A 16,654-nucleotide genomic window follows, 5' to 3' on the forward strand; every position below is an offset into this window, starting at 1 on the left:
ACAAGACAATTAAATGACTCAAGATCCAGCTCTGTATCCTCCTTTAAATTGCATCCTCTCAACTAGCCACCCCCACCCCAGCCAAACAAGGGACACCAGGAAAAATCGGAGACGGAGGCTGCCTGAGAGAAGGTGAGTAGAAAGAAGAAACAGGACAGCTTAATAGGTATTGGCTGAGTAAACTGGCTAGTGCTTGCGTTTGGGCTCTCCCAGGTGACGAATGTTCGGAGGGCGAGCTGACTTGGCGAGGCTGTGCTGGCCGGCGTCTCACCTTGTGCTTTGTACCCAACGGGCAGCAGCTCCAGCTCCCGGCCCGGGGCGGTGGGAGGGTTTGTGCTTTCCTTTCACTTTCTCAGGCCACCAAACCTGACAGCTAGGGACAGAACTACAGTTCCCACCTCACAGCGAGGCAGGAGGAAGAGGGGCGCTGAGGACCGAAAAGGAACACAAGGAGAGAAAAAAACATTACCTGCCGGCAGAGTGAGAGAGCAAGACAGGTAAGCGACAGTGAACCAGGAAGGTGGAGGCGCGGGATGTGGGTTGGAGGGGTTGGCGGGTGGACACTGCGCCTTTCTCCTTGCAGGGTGTGTAGGCGAAGTTAAAGGCGGCTATTGTGGAAACTCTAAGGACTTCTTGGGGAGCGGGGGGGGGGGGGGGGGCGGGACACGGAAGGAAGATTTCATCTCAAGTTACAGTCATAAGACGCCGGAAGTGGAATGGCTTTCTTTATTTGAAAAGCCAGAGGGGAAAAAAAGCAGTTTGATTGTATCTCTTGTCTGCTAGATGATTTAGCCATAGGTGATTTCAGAGGCATCCCAGAGAGGTATGGGATCTTTCTTCACCATTTAAAGCTTGAGGTTTTTACATACAGATGGGATATTTGTGTGCATTTTAATTTGTGTGATGATATAGACTTGTCCTTTTCTATGACTTTAGAGAAAACCAAAGAATAAAACTAGGGGAAATGAAGAAGTCAGGAGCACATCAAATTTAATCATCAAATGGAATAAGACTTCCCGTATTTTTATGAGACATTTGATGAGGAAACCCAACACAATATCCTATGAAGAACTGTGAAAGGGCCTAGGGATATTTGCCTTGAGGGGATATGCTTGCTGCTTCAAATGTCTGATGGGCTCTCATGTGGCATAGGAATCTACTGAGTCCTGGCATAGCACGAGTGTCAACAGACGGAAACCCCAGGGAGCTCTATTTCAACCCCATGTGAGTCAGAGCTATGCACGCAGCATGGATTTTTTCAGTAGATAGTGAGTTCCTCATGATCAAACATATCGAAGCATAGGTGGATATTTCAGCAGAGATGCTGAAGGTGGGAATAAAGTTTCAGGTGAGTAATTGTGTTGAACAACGTTTCCCAAACCTGGCCGGTCATCAGAATCACCTGGGGCGTGTGCGCATGTGTGTGTGCATGTTTTTAAATATATTTAACAGTTCTGGGATGGGCTCCAGGAATATATATTTTTAATTATCTCCCCCAGATAATTCTGATATAATCAGTTTGGGAAACACCATCACTAGAAACTTTAAGTTAATTTCCAGCCTATGGTCAAGTATACCATAAACATTCTAACCATAGTTTTCCTTTTGAATATTCTAAAAATCCTAATTTCCTACTCAAGAAAAATTAGGTGCCAAGCAGAAGAAAAACGCCATGTCCTCCTCCCTAAACTGACTTCTCTGTCCAGTCTTGTGGTCCTTGCTGCTGGTTGCCTGGACCTTCAGTCTTCCAGTAGTTGGGAGTCTCCCTCACCATGTGAAATGGAGATAGGATGACAGTAGGCATGTCTTCCAACTGATGAATGGCAGGTAAAACACTCCTGTGGGCATCTCCTCTGCCATCCTGCTCTCCAGGCACTTGACGGAGCATGGGGCACCTGGTCTCTAGTGTTGACTGTACTGGGCCCAGCAGAGAATGGCAGTAGAACCTCTTCACTTAGAGGGTACCCCTAAAGTAATGTCAACCCACTAGGGCAGGTGTGGGCTTATGGGGCAGCTCCTTTGTACCTGACCAGTAATTAGTATCCTTCTCCCACAAGGATGTTAGTGCTATAAAGCAGTGACCTCCCTCTGTCTTTTTTTTTTTTTTTTGTGAAGAAGATCAGCCCTGAGCTAACATCCATGCCAATCCTCCTCTTTTTGCTGAGGAAGACCGGCTCTGAGCTAACATCTATTGCCAATCCTCCTCCTTTTTTTCCCCAAAGCCCCAGTAGGTAGTTGTATGTCATAGCTGCACATCCTTCTAGGTGCTGTATGTGGGACGCGGCCTCAGCATGGCCGGAGAAGCGGTGCGTCGGTGCACGCCCGGGATCCGAACCCGGGCTGCCAGCAGCAGAGCGCACGCACTTAACCGCTAAGCCATGGGGCCAGCCCCAACCTCCCTCTGTCTTGTCCTGTCCTGTGCTGGGCCCTGAGTGCCTAGAATAGTGCCTGGCACCTGGTGAGTGCTCACTAAAGAGACTCTGAATTCCTTCTTTTCTTCTTTGGTCCATTCTAGGTGGCAAGAGCCATGCAATTCTCCGGCTCAGCCAGGGCAGCTGATGAGAACTTTGACTATTTGTTCAAGATTATCCTCATTGGGGATTCCAATGTGGGGAAGACGTGTGTGGTGCAGCATTTCAAATCCGGGATCTACACAGAGACACAGCAGAACACGATTGGGGTGGACTTCACTGTGCGCTCCCTTGAGATCGATGGCAAGAAAGTGAAGGTCAGAGGGGCACGGGGTTGGCACCGCCTCTTTTAGCCAGAGTTCCTAACACTGAAACACATGCCTGAGGAATAAAAGATTTAAATATAAAACACGAAATCATAAAAGAATCAGAAAAAACATGGGAGTATTTATTTTTATCATTGTGGAATGGGGAAATCAGCCTTTTGAGTAAGAACCCAGAATCCATAAAGGAAAATATTGCTCAATCATAACTATGTAAAGGCCAAATTTATACCTTTGTATACAACGATATAAAGGTCACATTTCTACATACTCAAAAATACCATAAACAGAGTCAAAAGATGAATGAAAAACTGGAAAGAAATATTTGCAAGTATGGGACTTAACAAAGGGCTAATTTCTTTAATGCGAAAAGAGCACTGATAAATAAGAAAAACACCAACAACCAAATACAAAAAGGAAGCAACTCACAGATTGGACAAAACTGCTCTTTCACAGATTTTATCAGAACCAGCTCATAAATTATGTCATATAAAAGTGCCCGTCCTCACTCATAATTAAAGAAGTGCAAATTAAAATAACAGTGAGATACTATCTTTTACCCATTTGATTAGAAAAGAAGTGTTGGTGAAAATGTAATAAACGGATCTTGTTTGGGATCCTGATTAAATGAAAACAACAGTAAAAAGAGATTTTGGAGACAATCAAGAAAATTTTTATACGGTCTCGGTATTAGATGATACCAAGGAGTTATTGAAAAGTTTATTAGCAGTGACAATGGCATTATGGTTATGTAAGAAAATGTCCATTTTTATAAGGATGTATATTGATGTAAGTAGGGATGAAATGAAGTCTGGGATTTGCTTTAAAATAATACCTCAAGGAAATCAACAGAAAGGGCTAGATGAAGCAAGAGTGGCAAAATCTTGATAATTATTGAATCTGGATGATGGATATATGAGGGTTCATTGTTTTATTCTCTCTAGTTGTATGTATGTTTGAAAACTTCCTTTTAAGAATAATTATTATAGGGCCGGCCCCGTGGCTTAGCAGTTAAGTGCTCGCGCTCCGATGCTGGAGGCTGGGGTTCGGATCCCGGGCGCGCACCGATGCACCGCTTCTCAGGCCATGCTGAGGCCGTGTCCCACATACAGCAGCTGGAAGGATGTGCAACTATGACATACAACTATCTACTGGGGCTTTGGGGGAAAAATAAATAAAAAAAATTTTTTTTTAATGTTTAAAAATAAAAAAATAAAAATAAAAATAATTATTATAAATAGTGTGAGAGTATGAAGAGACCGTACCCTCAGATACTGTTGGAGGGTGTATACATTGGTGCCACTGCTTGGAACGGTAATTTGGAAGATTTTATTGTGAGAACACTCCTAAACACGAACAGCTGAGTGGTCCTTTAACATCTAAAACAGTACAGCCAATGCTATCACCTTTGTCAGTGATATGATCAATGGGCAGACTCAAAAGATAAACCCCAAAATCTGGACGATGGATGATTGAGGTGAAAAGGCAAAAGAACACCAGACCCCAGGACATTAGAGTCACCTCTCCAACTCAAGCGTCCCTTGTGTGGTGGCTCCCAAACCTGAAAGCACATCCAAATTACCCTAGGAAGCAAGTGAAAAATAAATTCCCGGGCTCCACCCCAGACCTACTGAATCTAGATATCTAGAAGTGAGACCAGGAAACTATTTTTCAGATGACTTAGGTGAGCCAGTTCCCATCAGGTGTGGGAACTCCTCATCGGATCCCCTTTTCTGCCCTTCTCCAGATGCAGGTGTGGGACACCGCTGGCCAGGAGCGCTTCCAGACCATCACCCAAAGCTACTACCGCAGTGCCCACGCAGCCATCATCGCCTACGACCTCACCCGGCGGTCCACGTTCGAGTCTGTTCCTCACTGGATTCACGAGATAGAAAAATATGGAGCAGCCAACTTGGTCATTATGCTGATTGGTATGGCGTTTTCAAAGCGTTTAACTTTTCTTTACTGGTCCCCTGGGCTGATGCTCAGCTTTTTGTGTGTTTCTGATGGCAGTGGAACCTGAAATCATAAAAGTGCAAGTGGTGGACGGGACCTCAGAAAGCATCTGGCCCAGAAACTCCCATCAGATTCACTTGAGAATGAGAGTTGGGTGGTGTGAACTTGTTAAGAATGCAGATTCCAAGGCCCCACCCTAGAGTTTCTCATTCCGGAGACCTGGATGGGGCCCGGATATCTAGATGAAGGCACACCCCAGCTGATTCGATGCACGCATCTGTGTAGACCACACAGGAAGTACTCTGTAGTCTGAGGTTCATAGAGTCAGAGGTACCCAAATCCCCAAGGGAGCCACTAGATGAATGTAACTGACTACACCCTCGAATGACTTCTTACACCTGGTAAGATCCTAAGTGAATCTTAACAACAAACCACCATTAAAATTAACAGCAACTTCAACTACACAAAGTGAACTCACAGCTTAGAATGTGAGCAGTCCTGCTGCACATTCAGAAGTGTAGTGTTTCTGTCACTTCTCGAGAGTTTTAGTTTTGCCAGCAGAGTTGCCTTTCCCCCCACTCCGAACTACACTATTGTGTTCCAAGCGGCTGCTTAATTTTGGCAAGTGATTTAGGCCTTTGCTACTTAAAGTGTGGCCTGTGGACCAGCAGCATCAGTGCCACTTTGGAGTTTGTTAAAAGTGCAAGATCTCAGGCCCCATTCCAGACCTGCTGAATCAGAATCTCATTCTAACAGGATCCTAGAGAGATTCAAATGCAAATTAAAGTTTGCAGAGCACAGGTCTAGACGGCTAGCTATCAGACTGAGAAAGAGCTAAATATGCCATGTTTAATGGGTTATTTATCCATGGACAAGCATATCCTGGCCCTGTGGCAGGTTACCCTCTGAGCCTTAGTTTTCTCATCTATTAGAAGCAACTAATACTTTCCAGAGCTGTAAAGATTTAGTGAGATAATGTATATACATTGCTTAGGAGTGCCTGGCACATAGTTAAGTGATTAATAAGGGATAGGATTTGTCTCTAGAAGATTCATTTATTTGAAGGAACTAACTCATTTATGTTCCTTTAATAACGGGGGGGGGGGGGGGGGGGGCGCGTGGTGAGGATACAAGTCCCTGGGATCTGGGAAAAGCCAGCAGTCAAGCCCCAGCCAGAGCAGGAACCAGACCAGAGCCCAGCCACCACCAACAAGCAAGAAGCTGGAGACCCTCTCAGGGCTGGGCTCTGTGAACCAGCCTCCTTGCCCTCCATTGTGCCTCTGTTTTCTCTACCTCAGGATACCGGGGCCTGCCACACTCTCACCCCTGAACCCTCCCTCACGGAGTCTCTCGAAGCATCCTCCCCCGCCTGCTCCCGTCACAGTCTCCTCATTCTCTCAGTATCCACTAGCTCACGTTCCTTACGAAGGGAATTCTTCTTTTCATGGCAAAGCCTGGCCCAGGCTGCTGGCCAACCTAAGGTCGGGCAGGCCTGGGATAAGGTGCCCACCCTGGACCAAGCAGCTGGGCCCTGATGGAGGAGGCAGTCACAGGATGCAAAGCCTGGCTGCGGATGGGCAGTAGAAGAGGTCATTGTCACACCTAGCTCATGTATTATTACTATCGTGGTTCCAGAAAGGACTTGTTATTTTAGAACAGTCTTTTTCCTAAGTCTTTTCTGTTTGATTCATAGTCTAGCCTCTGTCTCACGCGCAGACTTGAAGAGAATGCTGCTTGGGAACGCATTCTGCTTCTCCTAACTTAAGACTCAAAGTCATTCTGAGAGCCTGGACTGGGCTCGCCCCTTCCTGCTGCATCAGATCAAAAACCCCAGGTTCCACAGTCTGCTGCCAAAGTCAATGCCCTTCAAGTTTAGTCCTCTTGTTTTCTCAGAGGGGCTGTGTCTTGTCCCATATGGCAGAAACCAGAAAAAAGAGATTAATGAGGCTGGGAGGGGGCTTCCACATGGAGAGCAACTCAGCTCTTTTGGGAGGAGCGAAATATCTCATTTCTCCTCTAACTTCCCACCTGAAGGTCCCCTTTGGGACCAGAAACTTTTGTGATTTGACTTTTGATATAAAGGACAGTTCCTCTAACGGCAGAGTTCAGAGCTAGAAAAATAAATACTGACCCTGAAAAGAGCTATATTTCTTCTTCAACAACCACTTGTGTGAAGCACCAAGGAGGACGCTGGCCAAGGTTTCCAACACCCTTCACGACAGTTGCTCCCTGACAAGCAGGGCCGCACCCTTGAGGCTGGGGGACGGCATAGTGCTAGGAAGATGCTGATGACAGGTGACATTTACTAAACACTTAGTAGGGTCCGGGCACTATTCTGAGTCCTCTCCTGGGTCACTTCATTTAATCCTCCCAACAATCCTAAGAAGCGGAGACTACTATCCTCATTTTCCAGATAAGGAAACCGAGGCATCTGAAGGTTAAGTATCCTACCAAGTAACTCGGCCTAGTTACCTACTGACAAGTGAGGCGGGATTTGAACCAGGCCAGTTGGTTCACAGAGCCCCCGTGGGTTCAGTTCCTTTCCAGCTACTTTTTAATAGCTGGTTAAGCCAGACAGCCGCCCAGAGCTCCCAGAAGCTCTGGTTTAGGCAGTGTCTACATCTACTCTAGTGCCTGGACAGTGGGGTCACACAGATTTGGGTTCAAATCTCCCTCTCTGGGGGCCAGCCCAGTGGCACAAGCAGTTAAGTACGCGCGCTCCGCTGCAGCGGCCTGGGGTCCGCCGGTTCGGATCCCGGGCCCACACCGACGCACTGCTTGTCAGGCCATGCTGTGGCGGCATCCCATATAAAGTAGAGGAAGATGGGCATGGATGTTAGCCCAGGGCCAGTCTTCCTCAGAAAAAAAAGAGGAGGATTGGCCTTGGATGTTAGCTCAGGGCTGATCTTCCTCACACACACACAAAAATCTCCCTCTCTGTCCTTCCTGTCTGAACTTGGGCTTGTGACTTACTCTCTAAATTTCTACGTCCTCATCTATAAAACTGGTACCTACTTCAAAGATACTGCTGAGTTCAAAGGATCAAATAAGGTAACACACATGAAGCACTTAGCACAGTGCTGAGACCTCAGTAAAGGGAAGCTGTTGTTTTCTGGTAGAGCAGAGATGAGAGACTCCGCCTGAAGAGCTGAGCCTCCATGACCCCCAGAGGAGGCAGGAAACCCACCAATGGTGGTAGCTCCCAGAGAACAGATGCATCGGTGTGAATAACACGCATCTCACTGAGGGGAATGAAGCCGTTCTCATCATACTTGGGGTTTCCACAGGAAGGTGAACTGGATCTCTTTTCTCTTAAATTTACACGCTTCCCAGGAAACACTGAGGCAGGTCTTCCTCAGGGGCCTTGAAGCCTGCAATGCAAAGCTGCCCTGCCTCTGGGGTTCCCTCCCCTCAGAGCTCTTCTTTGGAAGACAACACCCTTTCTCCGCCCAGGCCTCCCTCCTGGCTCTGTTTTCCAGCCAGCACCGTCCTTAACTACTAATTACTCTGCTGCAGAAACAGATGGGGCAGAGGAGAGCAACAAACGCCAAGTTGTTACGAGATTTCCAGGCATCTCACACAGTTTCTGTGGTCTTTACTCCCTAGTCTGTCTTTCGTAACAACCATCTCTGCCTCACTTCTTAATTCGTTCTAAAAATGACCCCAAAGATGATCTGGACATGTCCCCAGTGTCCCAGTTTATGATGTGTCCAATCCCAAGGACTGACACAATGGGTCTTCCTGTTTTCTCTCAGTGGCCTCCTCGCCTTAATCTAGAAAATTCAAATGTATTGTTCCCTCTCGGAAGTGTCCCCGCCCCTTTCACTATATTTTCCATTCTGTCTCCACATTTCTTCACAGAAGTGTCTCTTGCTCTCTCACGAGTTTACCCGGACCCAAGCCGCCACTTCACCACCACACAAATGTCAAAGAAATGATTGTGCATTGATTTGTACTCTTCCTCCGGCCGTTCACAGGAAGCCCAGCTCCTCATAATGTCCCTCTGTTTAAAATCCTTGGTGGTCCCCCATTGCCCTCAAGATAATGCACGAATTCCTGAGTTTGATTGATAAGGCGCCCTGCTGTCTTCCTGGAGGTGACTGGCTGATCTTTTCCTCACCCCCTCTGCTCTGTTCCTGACCTCATAACTCTTCATACCCTCCACCAGAGTAAGGGTTTAGGAGCCAGCTTCCTTTTGCACGTTATACTGGACTTTCTGTGTCATAACTTTCTTCAGTGTCTGATATTTGTCCCCTTAGGACCTCAGGCAAACCTTCCACTTAAACTCGTCGTATTTACAGGTCCCCAGTCTCTTAGCAAAAACTCTTAGGGCCAAAGATTTCAGAGTTCAGAATTTGTCAGATCTTAGGAGGGCGCATTCTAAGTTACATAATAACCTCAGCAGGATCTGGGCCAACACCCCATGGTCAAATGCATTAATATTTATACAGTGAAATGTATGAATAGTCATACAAAGCAGGTTGAATAAAAACTTCAAATGGCCAGTTTAGAGCAGATTTTACCATCAGATGAATTACCAAAAAACTTAGGGGTTCAGAGGTTTTTGGATTTCGGAAGTGTGGATGAGGGATTGTAAACCTGTACCACTCACGACTTGTACCATTCACCTGGTCGTTAGCATATATTATTTCGCGGCCTGTCTTGGATCGGTAAAGTCTCGGATAGCTGTTTAATTGTCCATGTGTCTCTCTTACCTCCCTAACAAAATGAAGAACCCCTTCCTTCGGGGTAGAGCCCATATATCTCTGGGTGTCCAACACAGAACACTTAGCACGTGAGGACTCAGATTGCGGGCATCAAGCACACAGTTTCTTTCCTCCCACCAGGTGTCCTGGCTCATCCTGAGGTCCAGCCAGCAGTCGCTGGGAGGCAGGACAGTGGACAGTCAGTGCTGTTAACCTGGTGTGGCGATGGGGCAGGTGGGAGGAGCAGGTCATATAAGTCAGAACCAGTACGACCCGGCCCAGAATCCACAGATCAAAGTGAGGGATGCGAGGGGCAGACCAGACTCCTGGCTCAGGGATTCCTACTCCCACAACACCCCTTCCTCCACCAAGGGGCTCCCACACCTTTCTTCTAGAAGCAGAGCTGTGCCCTCAGCTGGAACCACACTAGCTATAAAAACGCATCTAGTTTTCTTGAAGGTACCTGAATTAGTTTTCTGTGGCTGCTATAACAAATTACCACAAACTGGGTGGCTTAAAACAACAGAAATGTGTTCTCTCTCAGTTCTGGAGGCCAGGAATCTGAACTAGTATCACTGAACTGAAATCAAGGTGTCAGCAGGGCCACGCCCCTCTGGAGGCTCCTGGGGAGAATTTGTTCATTGCCTCATCCAGCTTCTGGTGGCTGCCAGCATTCTTTGGCTTGTGGCTACATCACTCCGGTGTCTGCTTCTGTCTCCACATCACCTCCTCTGTGTGTGTGAAGTCTCCCTCTACCCTGCTCTTATAAGGATACAGGTGATTTCATTAGGGCCCACCTAGCTAATCCAGGATTATCTCCCTGTCTCAAGATTCTTAATCACATCTACAAAAACCCTTTTTCCAAACAAGGTAAGATTTACAGTTTTCCAGGATTAGAACCTGGTATCCTTGGGGGTCATTTTTCAGCCTACCACAGTACCAGAAGGTGGTAATGTCCACAGAAAAGATTCTTGGTAAATCTTATTTGGGGATAATTATGATCTAAGTCTAGCTTTGTCAATGAGCAGGTTGGTGACTGTGACGCTGGGAAAGTATTTTTTCAATCTTTTTTATTGGGACATATAAAGAAAAGTACACAGGCATTGATTTATCACAAAGGAGACCCTTGTGTAAATACCACCTGGGTCAAGAAAGAGAATACTGCCAGCACCCTCTTCCCAAGCTCCCCTTCATGCCCCTTTCAATCCCTGCCACCACCACCCCCCACCCTGCCCTGCCAAAGGTAAGCATGTCATGACTTTTATGGTCATCACTCTCTTACTTTTCTTTATCATTTTACCACCTAACCCACATCCCTAAGTGCTAGTTTTATTTTGCTACTGTTTTTGAACTTTATATAAATGGAATCATACAGAATGTTTTTTTTGTCTAAGCTTCTTTCCTTCAACATTAACTTTATGAGTTTCATCCACATTGGTGCATGTAGCTGTAATTTATTCTTTTGCATAATTTGTATAATATTCCTTTGCGTGAATACACTACAAAGTATTTCTCCTTTCTGTTGGTGATGGACACTGGAGTTGTTTTCAGTTTGGAGCAAGTAGGGAAATTGCTGCTCTGAACATTCTTGTATATGTTGATTGATATACATGTGCACACATTTCTGGTGGGTATATACCTGGGAGCAGAATCACATGGTCTTGCAACTCTAGCAGACAGATAATTTCAAACCACTTGTCAAGGTGGTGGTTGGACTCTGTACTCCCACCAGCAGGGTATAGGAGTTCTAGTTCTGCATCCTCCCCAGCACTGGCAGTTATCAGTCCTTTTAGTTTCATGCATCCTGATAAGTGTGTTGTGGTATCGCTGGTGGTTTGAATGTGCGTTTCCCTGTTCCTTAATCAGGTTGGCCACCTTTGCATGTGTTTGTTAGCTCTTCGGATATTGTCTTTTGTGAGGAGCTTTTCAAGTCTTATGCCCATTTTTCTATTTGCTGTTTGTCTTTTTTTATTGATTCCTAGAAGTGGCTTATGTTTTCTGGAAATAAGTCTATGTCAGTTTGGGTCCTCCAGGAAGATGTCAGGACAAGATTAGATAGACCTGCAAGAGATTTATTGGGAGAAGTGGCTGTGAGGGATGACGAGGAGGGAGCAGAAGGAGGTAGGGAGACTTTTGTATGAGACGCAGACCTGCCACTGGGAAGGAGAGAAGGGAGGAAGGAGGATCAGGTAGGAAGAGTTGGAAAGCTTCATTCAGCCCTGACTGAGCCAAAGTTGCCTGACAGAGGAATGGAATCCCGCCCCCTGCGGGCTTGGGCCACATGAGCGTCCCCACCATAGCGGGAGCAGCGGGGCAAGCGTGGCCTCTGGACTAGCATGGTGGTGGGTTGAGGGGATAGCAGCTGCGCTGCTGGCACCTGTGCTGCCTGTGGCAGGTCCTCTCGAAGGAGGCCAGAGCCCTCTGTTAGTTATATGTGTTACAAATGCACCTTCCATCATGTGGGTTACCTTTTCACTCTGCTGAGGGAGTATTTTGATGAATAGACATTCTTAATTTTAATATATTTCAATCCATCAGTCTTTTCCTTAATGATTATTCCTTCCTGTGTCCTATTTAGGAAAATTTCCTCTAATCGAAGTCATCAAGATATTCTTATATTATCTTTTGAAGCTTTATTTGTTTGTTTATTATGACTTTTATATTTAGATCTGCAGTCTACCCAGAATTTATTTTGGTGAATGATGAGAGGTGTGGGCCAAAAATGTGTAATTTTTCATATAAAGATCCAGTTGCCCCAGTACTGTTTCTAAAAAGGCAACATTTTGCACCGCTCTCTGGTGCCATCTTTGTGTAAGGGGTACATATATTCATGAGTTTGTTTCTGAGTTTTTTATTCTGCTCTGTTGATCTATTTCGTGCATTCTCTTGGGGGTCAAAGTATCTTGGATAGTACAATGGTTTGTGGCCCTCCAAAGGGCCAGATATACAGTATATCTGTGGTATTTACAATTTCATAGGATCTACACACAAATGTTCATTGCAGCTCTATTCATAACAGCCAAAAACTAGAATCAGCTCAGTTTCCTTCAAATGGGTGGATAGTTAAACAAACTGTGGTATATCCATACTGTGGAACACTACTCAGCAATGAAAAGGGATGAACTACTGACACATGCAACGCCCTGGATGGATCTCAAGGGAATTATGCTGAGCGAAAAAAGCCAATCTTAAAGGGTTACTTACTGTGTGATTCCATTTATATAGCATTCTTGAAATAGCAAAATTATACAGATGGAGAACAGATTAGTGGTTCCAGGGGCTGGGGATTAGAAGTGGTGGGAGGTTATAAAGGGGTAGCACGGGGGAGTGCCGTGTGGTGGTGGCACTGTTCTGCATCGTGACTGCAGTGTGGTTACAGGAACGTACACATGATAAAATTGCATATTACACACACACACACGCGCACACACACACACACACACACACACAGAAGAGTGCATGGATAACTGGTGAGTTCTGAATAAGCTCTGCGGGCTCTACAATGTCCTGGTTTGGATATGATATTGTACTATAGTTATGCAGGAGGTTACCAGCAGGGGAAACTGGGTGAGGGGTACACTGGACCCCCTAGATACATACATATCTATCATCTATCCATCTATCCATCTATCTGTCTACCATCTATCTACCTATCTATCTATCTATCTATCTATCTATCTATCTAACTATATTTGCAACTTCCTATGAATCTACAATTGTTCCAAAATAAAAAGTGTTAAAGTTTTTCATGGGAGGAGGGGTAATTAGGAAAAAACAGTTCTAAAAAGGCTCCTTCTGGGGACAATAATGAAAAACAGGTCAAGAAACACTGGTCTAGCCCATCTTAATTACTGTAGCTTTGTAATCAGTCTTGATGTCTAGCAGACCAAGTCCTGTGGGAAAGCTATTTTACCTTTAGATTCCTGCCTCAGAGACACCAAAGTCCAGTGACTGGATGAACGTGGGGATTGAAGTGGAGAAGAGAGGGGGTGCTTTCCCTCCTGCAGTCAACCCTGGGCTATGCTTGCAAAACCGCTCACGGAACTTTCTGGGGTCATTGAAAATGTTCTATATCTTGAGGGGGACGCTGGTTACAGGGCAAATACATTTGTCAAAACTCATTGAACTGTATGCTTAGAGTCTGTGCATTTTATTGTATGTAAATTATAGCTTTAAAAAAAAGTCCATCATTACTCATTCCACAGCTTCAATCCAAGAAATCCTGACCACAGCCTCCGCAGCTAGACCAGGCCCCATCTCACAGTGTCCAACATTTCATAGTTTGGGGGAAAAGAGTGAAAAGAGGAGCAAGAGTTGAAGGAAGAAGAGAGAAGACAGAGAGAGTCACTCTGGCACAGTCTTCACCTTGTCAGACTTAGAAGGAATGACGGTCCCTCCCAGCAATACAGAGGCTCCACCTGTCCCAGCCAATAAGCACACACCTTTGGCCCGTTCTTGCAGCTCTTAAAGATCTCACAGAAGAGTGAATTAAGATAGTGGCTGTTTCCATACATCAGTGGTTTCATTTTCAGTACATTTGCCCTCAGTTACTGATTGTGAATGAATGCATGCATGCATATTGCTGAGTGAAAGTGTTCTTCTTAAAAACAGATTAAGTTACTCAGTGGAATACTTGCTTCTCTCTCACTCCCAGGGAACAAATGTGACATGTGGGAAAACCGGCATGTTCTGTTTGAGGATGCCTGCACGCTGGCTGAGAAATACGGACTCCTTGCTGTTTTGGAGACGTCTGCCAAGGAGTCCAAGAACATAGATGAAGTCTTCGTGCTGATGGCCAGGGAGCTGATAGCCCGCAACAGCCTGCAGTTGTATGGGGACAGCGCCCTGAACAGCCTCCCCCTGGATTCCAGTCCAGTTCTTATGGCCCAGGGTCCGAGTGAAAAGACCCACTGCACTTGTTGAATATGTTCACGAGGCCATTCGCACCCACAGAAGGCATCTCTGAAACCAAAGGTAGTCGGATATCCTAGTGTCTGCTGAGCAGCCCCTCACCCCCAAGTGTAGACTTGCCACTAGTCCTTAATCCTTCCCGCCTGGATGGGTGGCACTTCTGCCTCAATTCACACCAGAGGCCATAACCGCTGACTCTGAGGACAGGGGACACCACTGTCTTCCTTGATGTTGCCTAGAGAAACCAGGACTTAAGGTATGGAGGTAGGAGGGCAAGCTTTGCTCTTTTCCATCTTTCCCTGTTCTCCCCAACCCTTCCACTGTTTTCTACTGAATTTTGCTTCTCTCTTGAAGAAGAGAGTAGTGAAGGAAAGAAGAAAAGAGAACCATCAAGAGAGGGGAGAGAAGGGCTGACCCTGTGGCTTAGCGGTTAAGTACGCGCGCTCCGCTGCTGGCGGCCCGGCTTCAGATCCCGGGGGAGCACCGACGCACCGCATCTCCGGCCATGCTGAGGCTGCGTCCCACATACAGCAACTAGAAGGATGTGCAGCTATGACATACAACTATCTACTGGGATTTTGGGGGGAAAAATAAATAAATAAAATCTTTAAAAAAAAAAAAAAGAGAGGGGAGAGGATATTTGGAACATTCTGTAGCAATTTAAAACAGCTCAGGCCTGGAGGACGGGATAAAAGCCTGCAGTGATAAACCGGAATGCTGTTACCTTTTGTATCCTAACATTCACACCGCACGTCTTTAGTTTGGGGAGCAAAGCCTTTTGACATAAAGACCGTAAATACTGTCTTGCCCAACGGTCAGGAGCCATGCGATGGAGATAGAATTGGTTTTCACTTTATCCTAGCTGGGCTGATTTCACCTCCTCCTAGGATGTGGGAGACGCCTACAATGTCTTTCTAAAACACCAAATTATCTGCTGGGTTGGAAGTCACTTCTGAATTGAAATTAAATCAGCTCATAGATGAATATCAAACCAATATTGACCTCGCTGTGCAGCTCTGGGTGTACTGTGTACCCTCCAGAACTTGTGAGTAATAAGCCTTGTTTTTTCAAAGTTCCCTGACGGTTGTTGTTGAGGTACATCTTGCAATCATAAGAAACACAAGGGCGGGTCCTGCCACAACATTGGTTCCTCCGAAAGGGAAAATGTCTGTGGGGGCTCACCCCAGGCCCAGGTGAGTGCCCCCAGGCATTTCTAGCCACAGCATCGCTGTCAATAGGCTGAGATCAGCACAGAAGAAATAGCCACTAGCCACGTGTGGCTATTGAGTACTTGAAATGTGGCTAATTCGAATTTGAGATGAGCTTCAAGCGTAAAATACACAGCAGATTTTGAAGACTTGGTACTAAAAAATAATGTAAATTATCTTACTAATAATTTTTTTGTTGATTATATGTTGAAATGATATTTTATATATACTAGGTTAAATAAAATACATTATTAACATTTCACCAGTTTCTTTTTGCTTTTTTCATGTGGCTGCTAGAAAATTTAATATTACGTATGTGGCTCACACCATAATCTATTGGACAGTACAGTAGAGCAATGCTTCTCAAAGTGTAGTTCTCATATGTATGAGAGTGGCCTGGGGATGCTTGTTTCCAATTCCTAGGACCCGTGACTGTCTGTCTGAATCAGAATCTTTCCAGAAATCCACATTTCATCCAAGCTGGCCAAGTGATTCTCCCCCACACTGAAACTTGAGAACTACCACTATACAGAGGTCAGGTGAGAATGGGAGTACATTTTAATTCACTTCAATATATATTTGTTGTTGAAATGAACAACCTACCTTCAGGAAACATGAGGGAAATCTAGTGATATACCAGAGGAATAAATGCATCGAAGCAGATTACCCTTTTTCACATGTATACTATTGTTCTGAAGAAGGGTTTATGTGAAGCAGGATCTCACAAGCCAGATCAGGAATATACTTGCACAAGCCCCTGAGCAATATTCAGATGAGGCCATAGCAGACAGCCGTTAAGAAGGGTGAGGAAAACGGTGTAGTCAGAGGACAGAGTGAGCAAAGAAGAAAGAGGCTGAGCGGGACGTGCGATTCACTGCGCACGCCAGTTTGCCTTCATTCATTTCTCTGCACATCAGTCTCAACCAATACTCTGAAAATCTCATCATCTTCCAGGATTACGCACTCTGGGGATAATCTGAATTAAAATATTCCTATCAACAGTTTCCACGTGTGAGAACAAGGTCACCTGAACACCAGCAACCTGTAATTAACCACCTGGGCTGCTGTTGAAATGATAATGCCACAACAGAAACCCTCAAGCACACGTGGAAGGGCCTCAGTGGAGCTTCCCCGATGAG

The 16,654-nt window shown here is 45.6% G+C and overlaps 1 protein-coding gene across 4 annotated transcripts; it reads left to right on the plus strand.

Annotated features, from left to right (window-relative positions):
- The first annotated feature begins 211 nt into the window (after positions 1 to 211).
- Positions 212 to 14,902, plus strand: RAB19 (RAB19, member RAS oncogene family). Of its 4 annotated transcripts, none has more exons than XM_058531375.1 (5): positions 212 to 497; positions 1,153 to 1,348; positions 2,516 to 2,728; positions 4,482 to 4,665; positions 14,051 to 14,902. In XM_058531375.1, the coding sequence occupies exons 2-5, from the start codon at positions 1,322 to 1,324 to the stop codon at positions 14,317 to 14,319; spliced, it is 693 nt and encodes a 230-aa protein (XP_058387358.1). In that variant the 5' UTR covers positions 212 to 497; positions 1,153 to 1,321; the 3' UTR covers positions 14,320 to 14,902. The 4 variants fall into 4 exon arrangements, with proteins under 4 accessions (XP_058387358.1, XP_058387384.1, XP_058387375.1 ...); XM_058531401.1 differs by having other exon boundaries at positions 1,153 to 1,224; XM_058531392.1 differs by lacking the exon at positions 1,153 to 1,348 and having other exon boundaries at positions 213 to 497.
- Positions 14,903 to 16,654: the final 1,752 nt, after the last annotated feature.

The sequence above is a fragment of the Diceros bicornis genome, chromosome 3 (assembly GCF_020826845.1).
Source record: "Diceros bicornis minor isolate mBicDic1 chromosome 3, mDicBic1.mat.cur, whole genome shotgun sequence".
NCBI classification, from domain to species: Eukaryota; Metazoa; Chordata; class Mammalia; order Perissodactyla; family Rhinocerotidae; genus Diceros; species Diceros bicornis.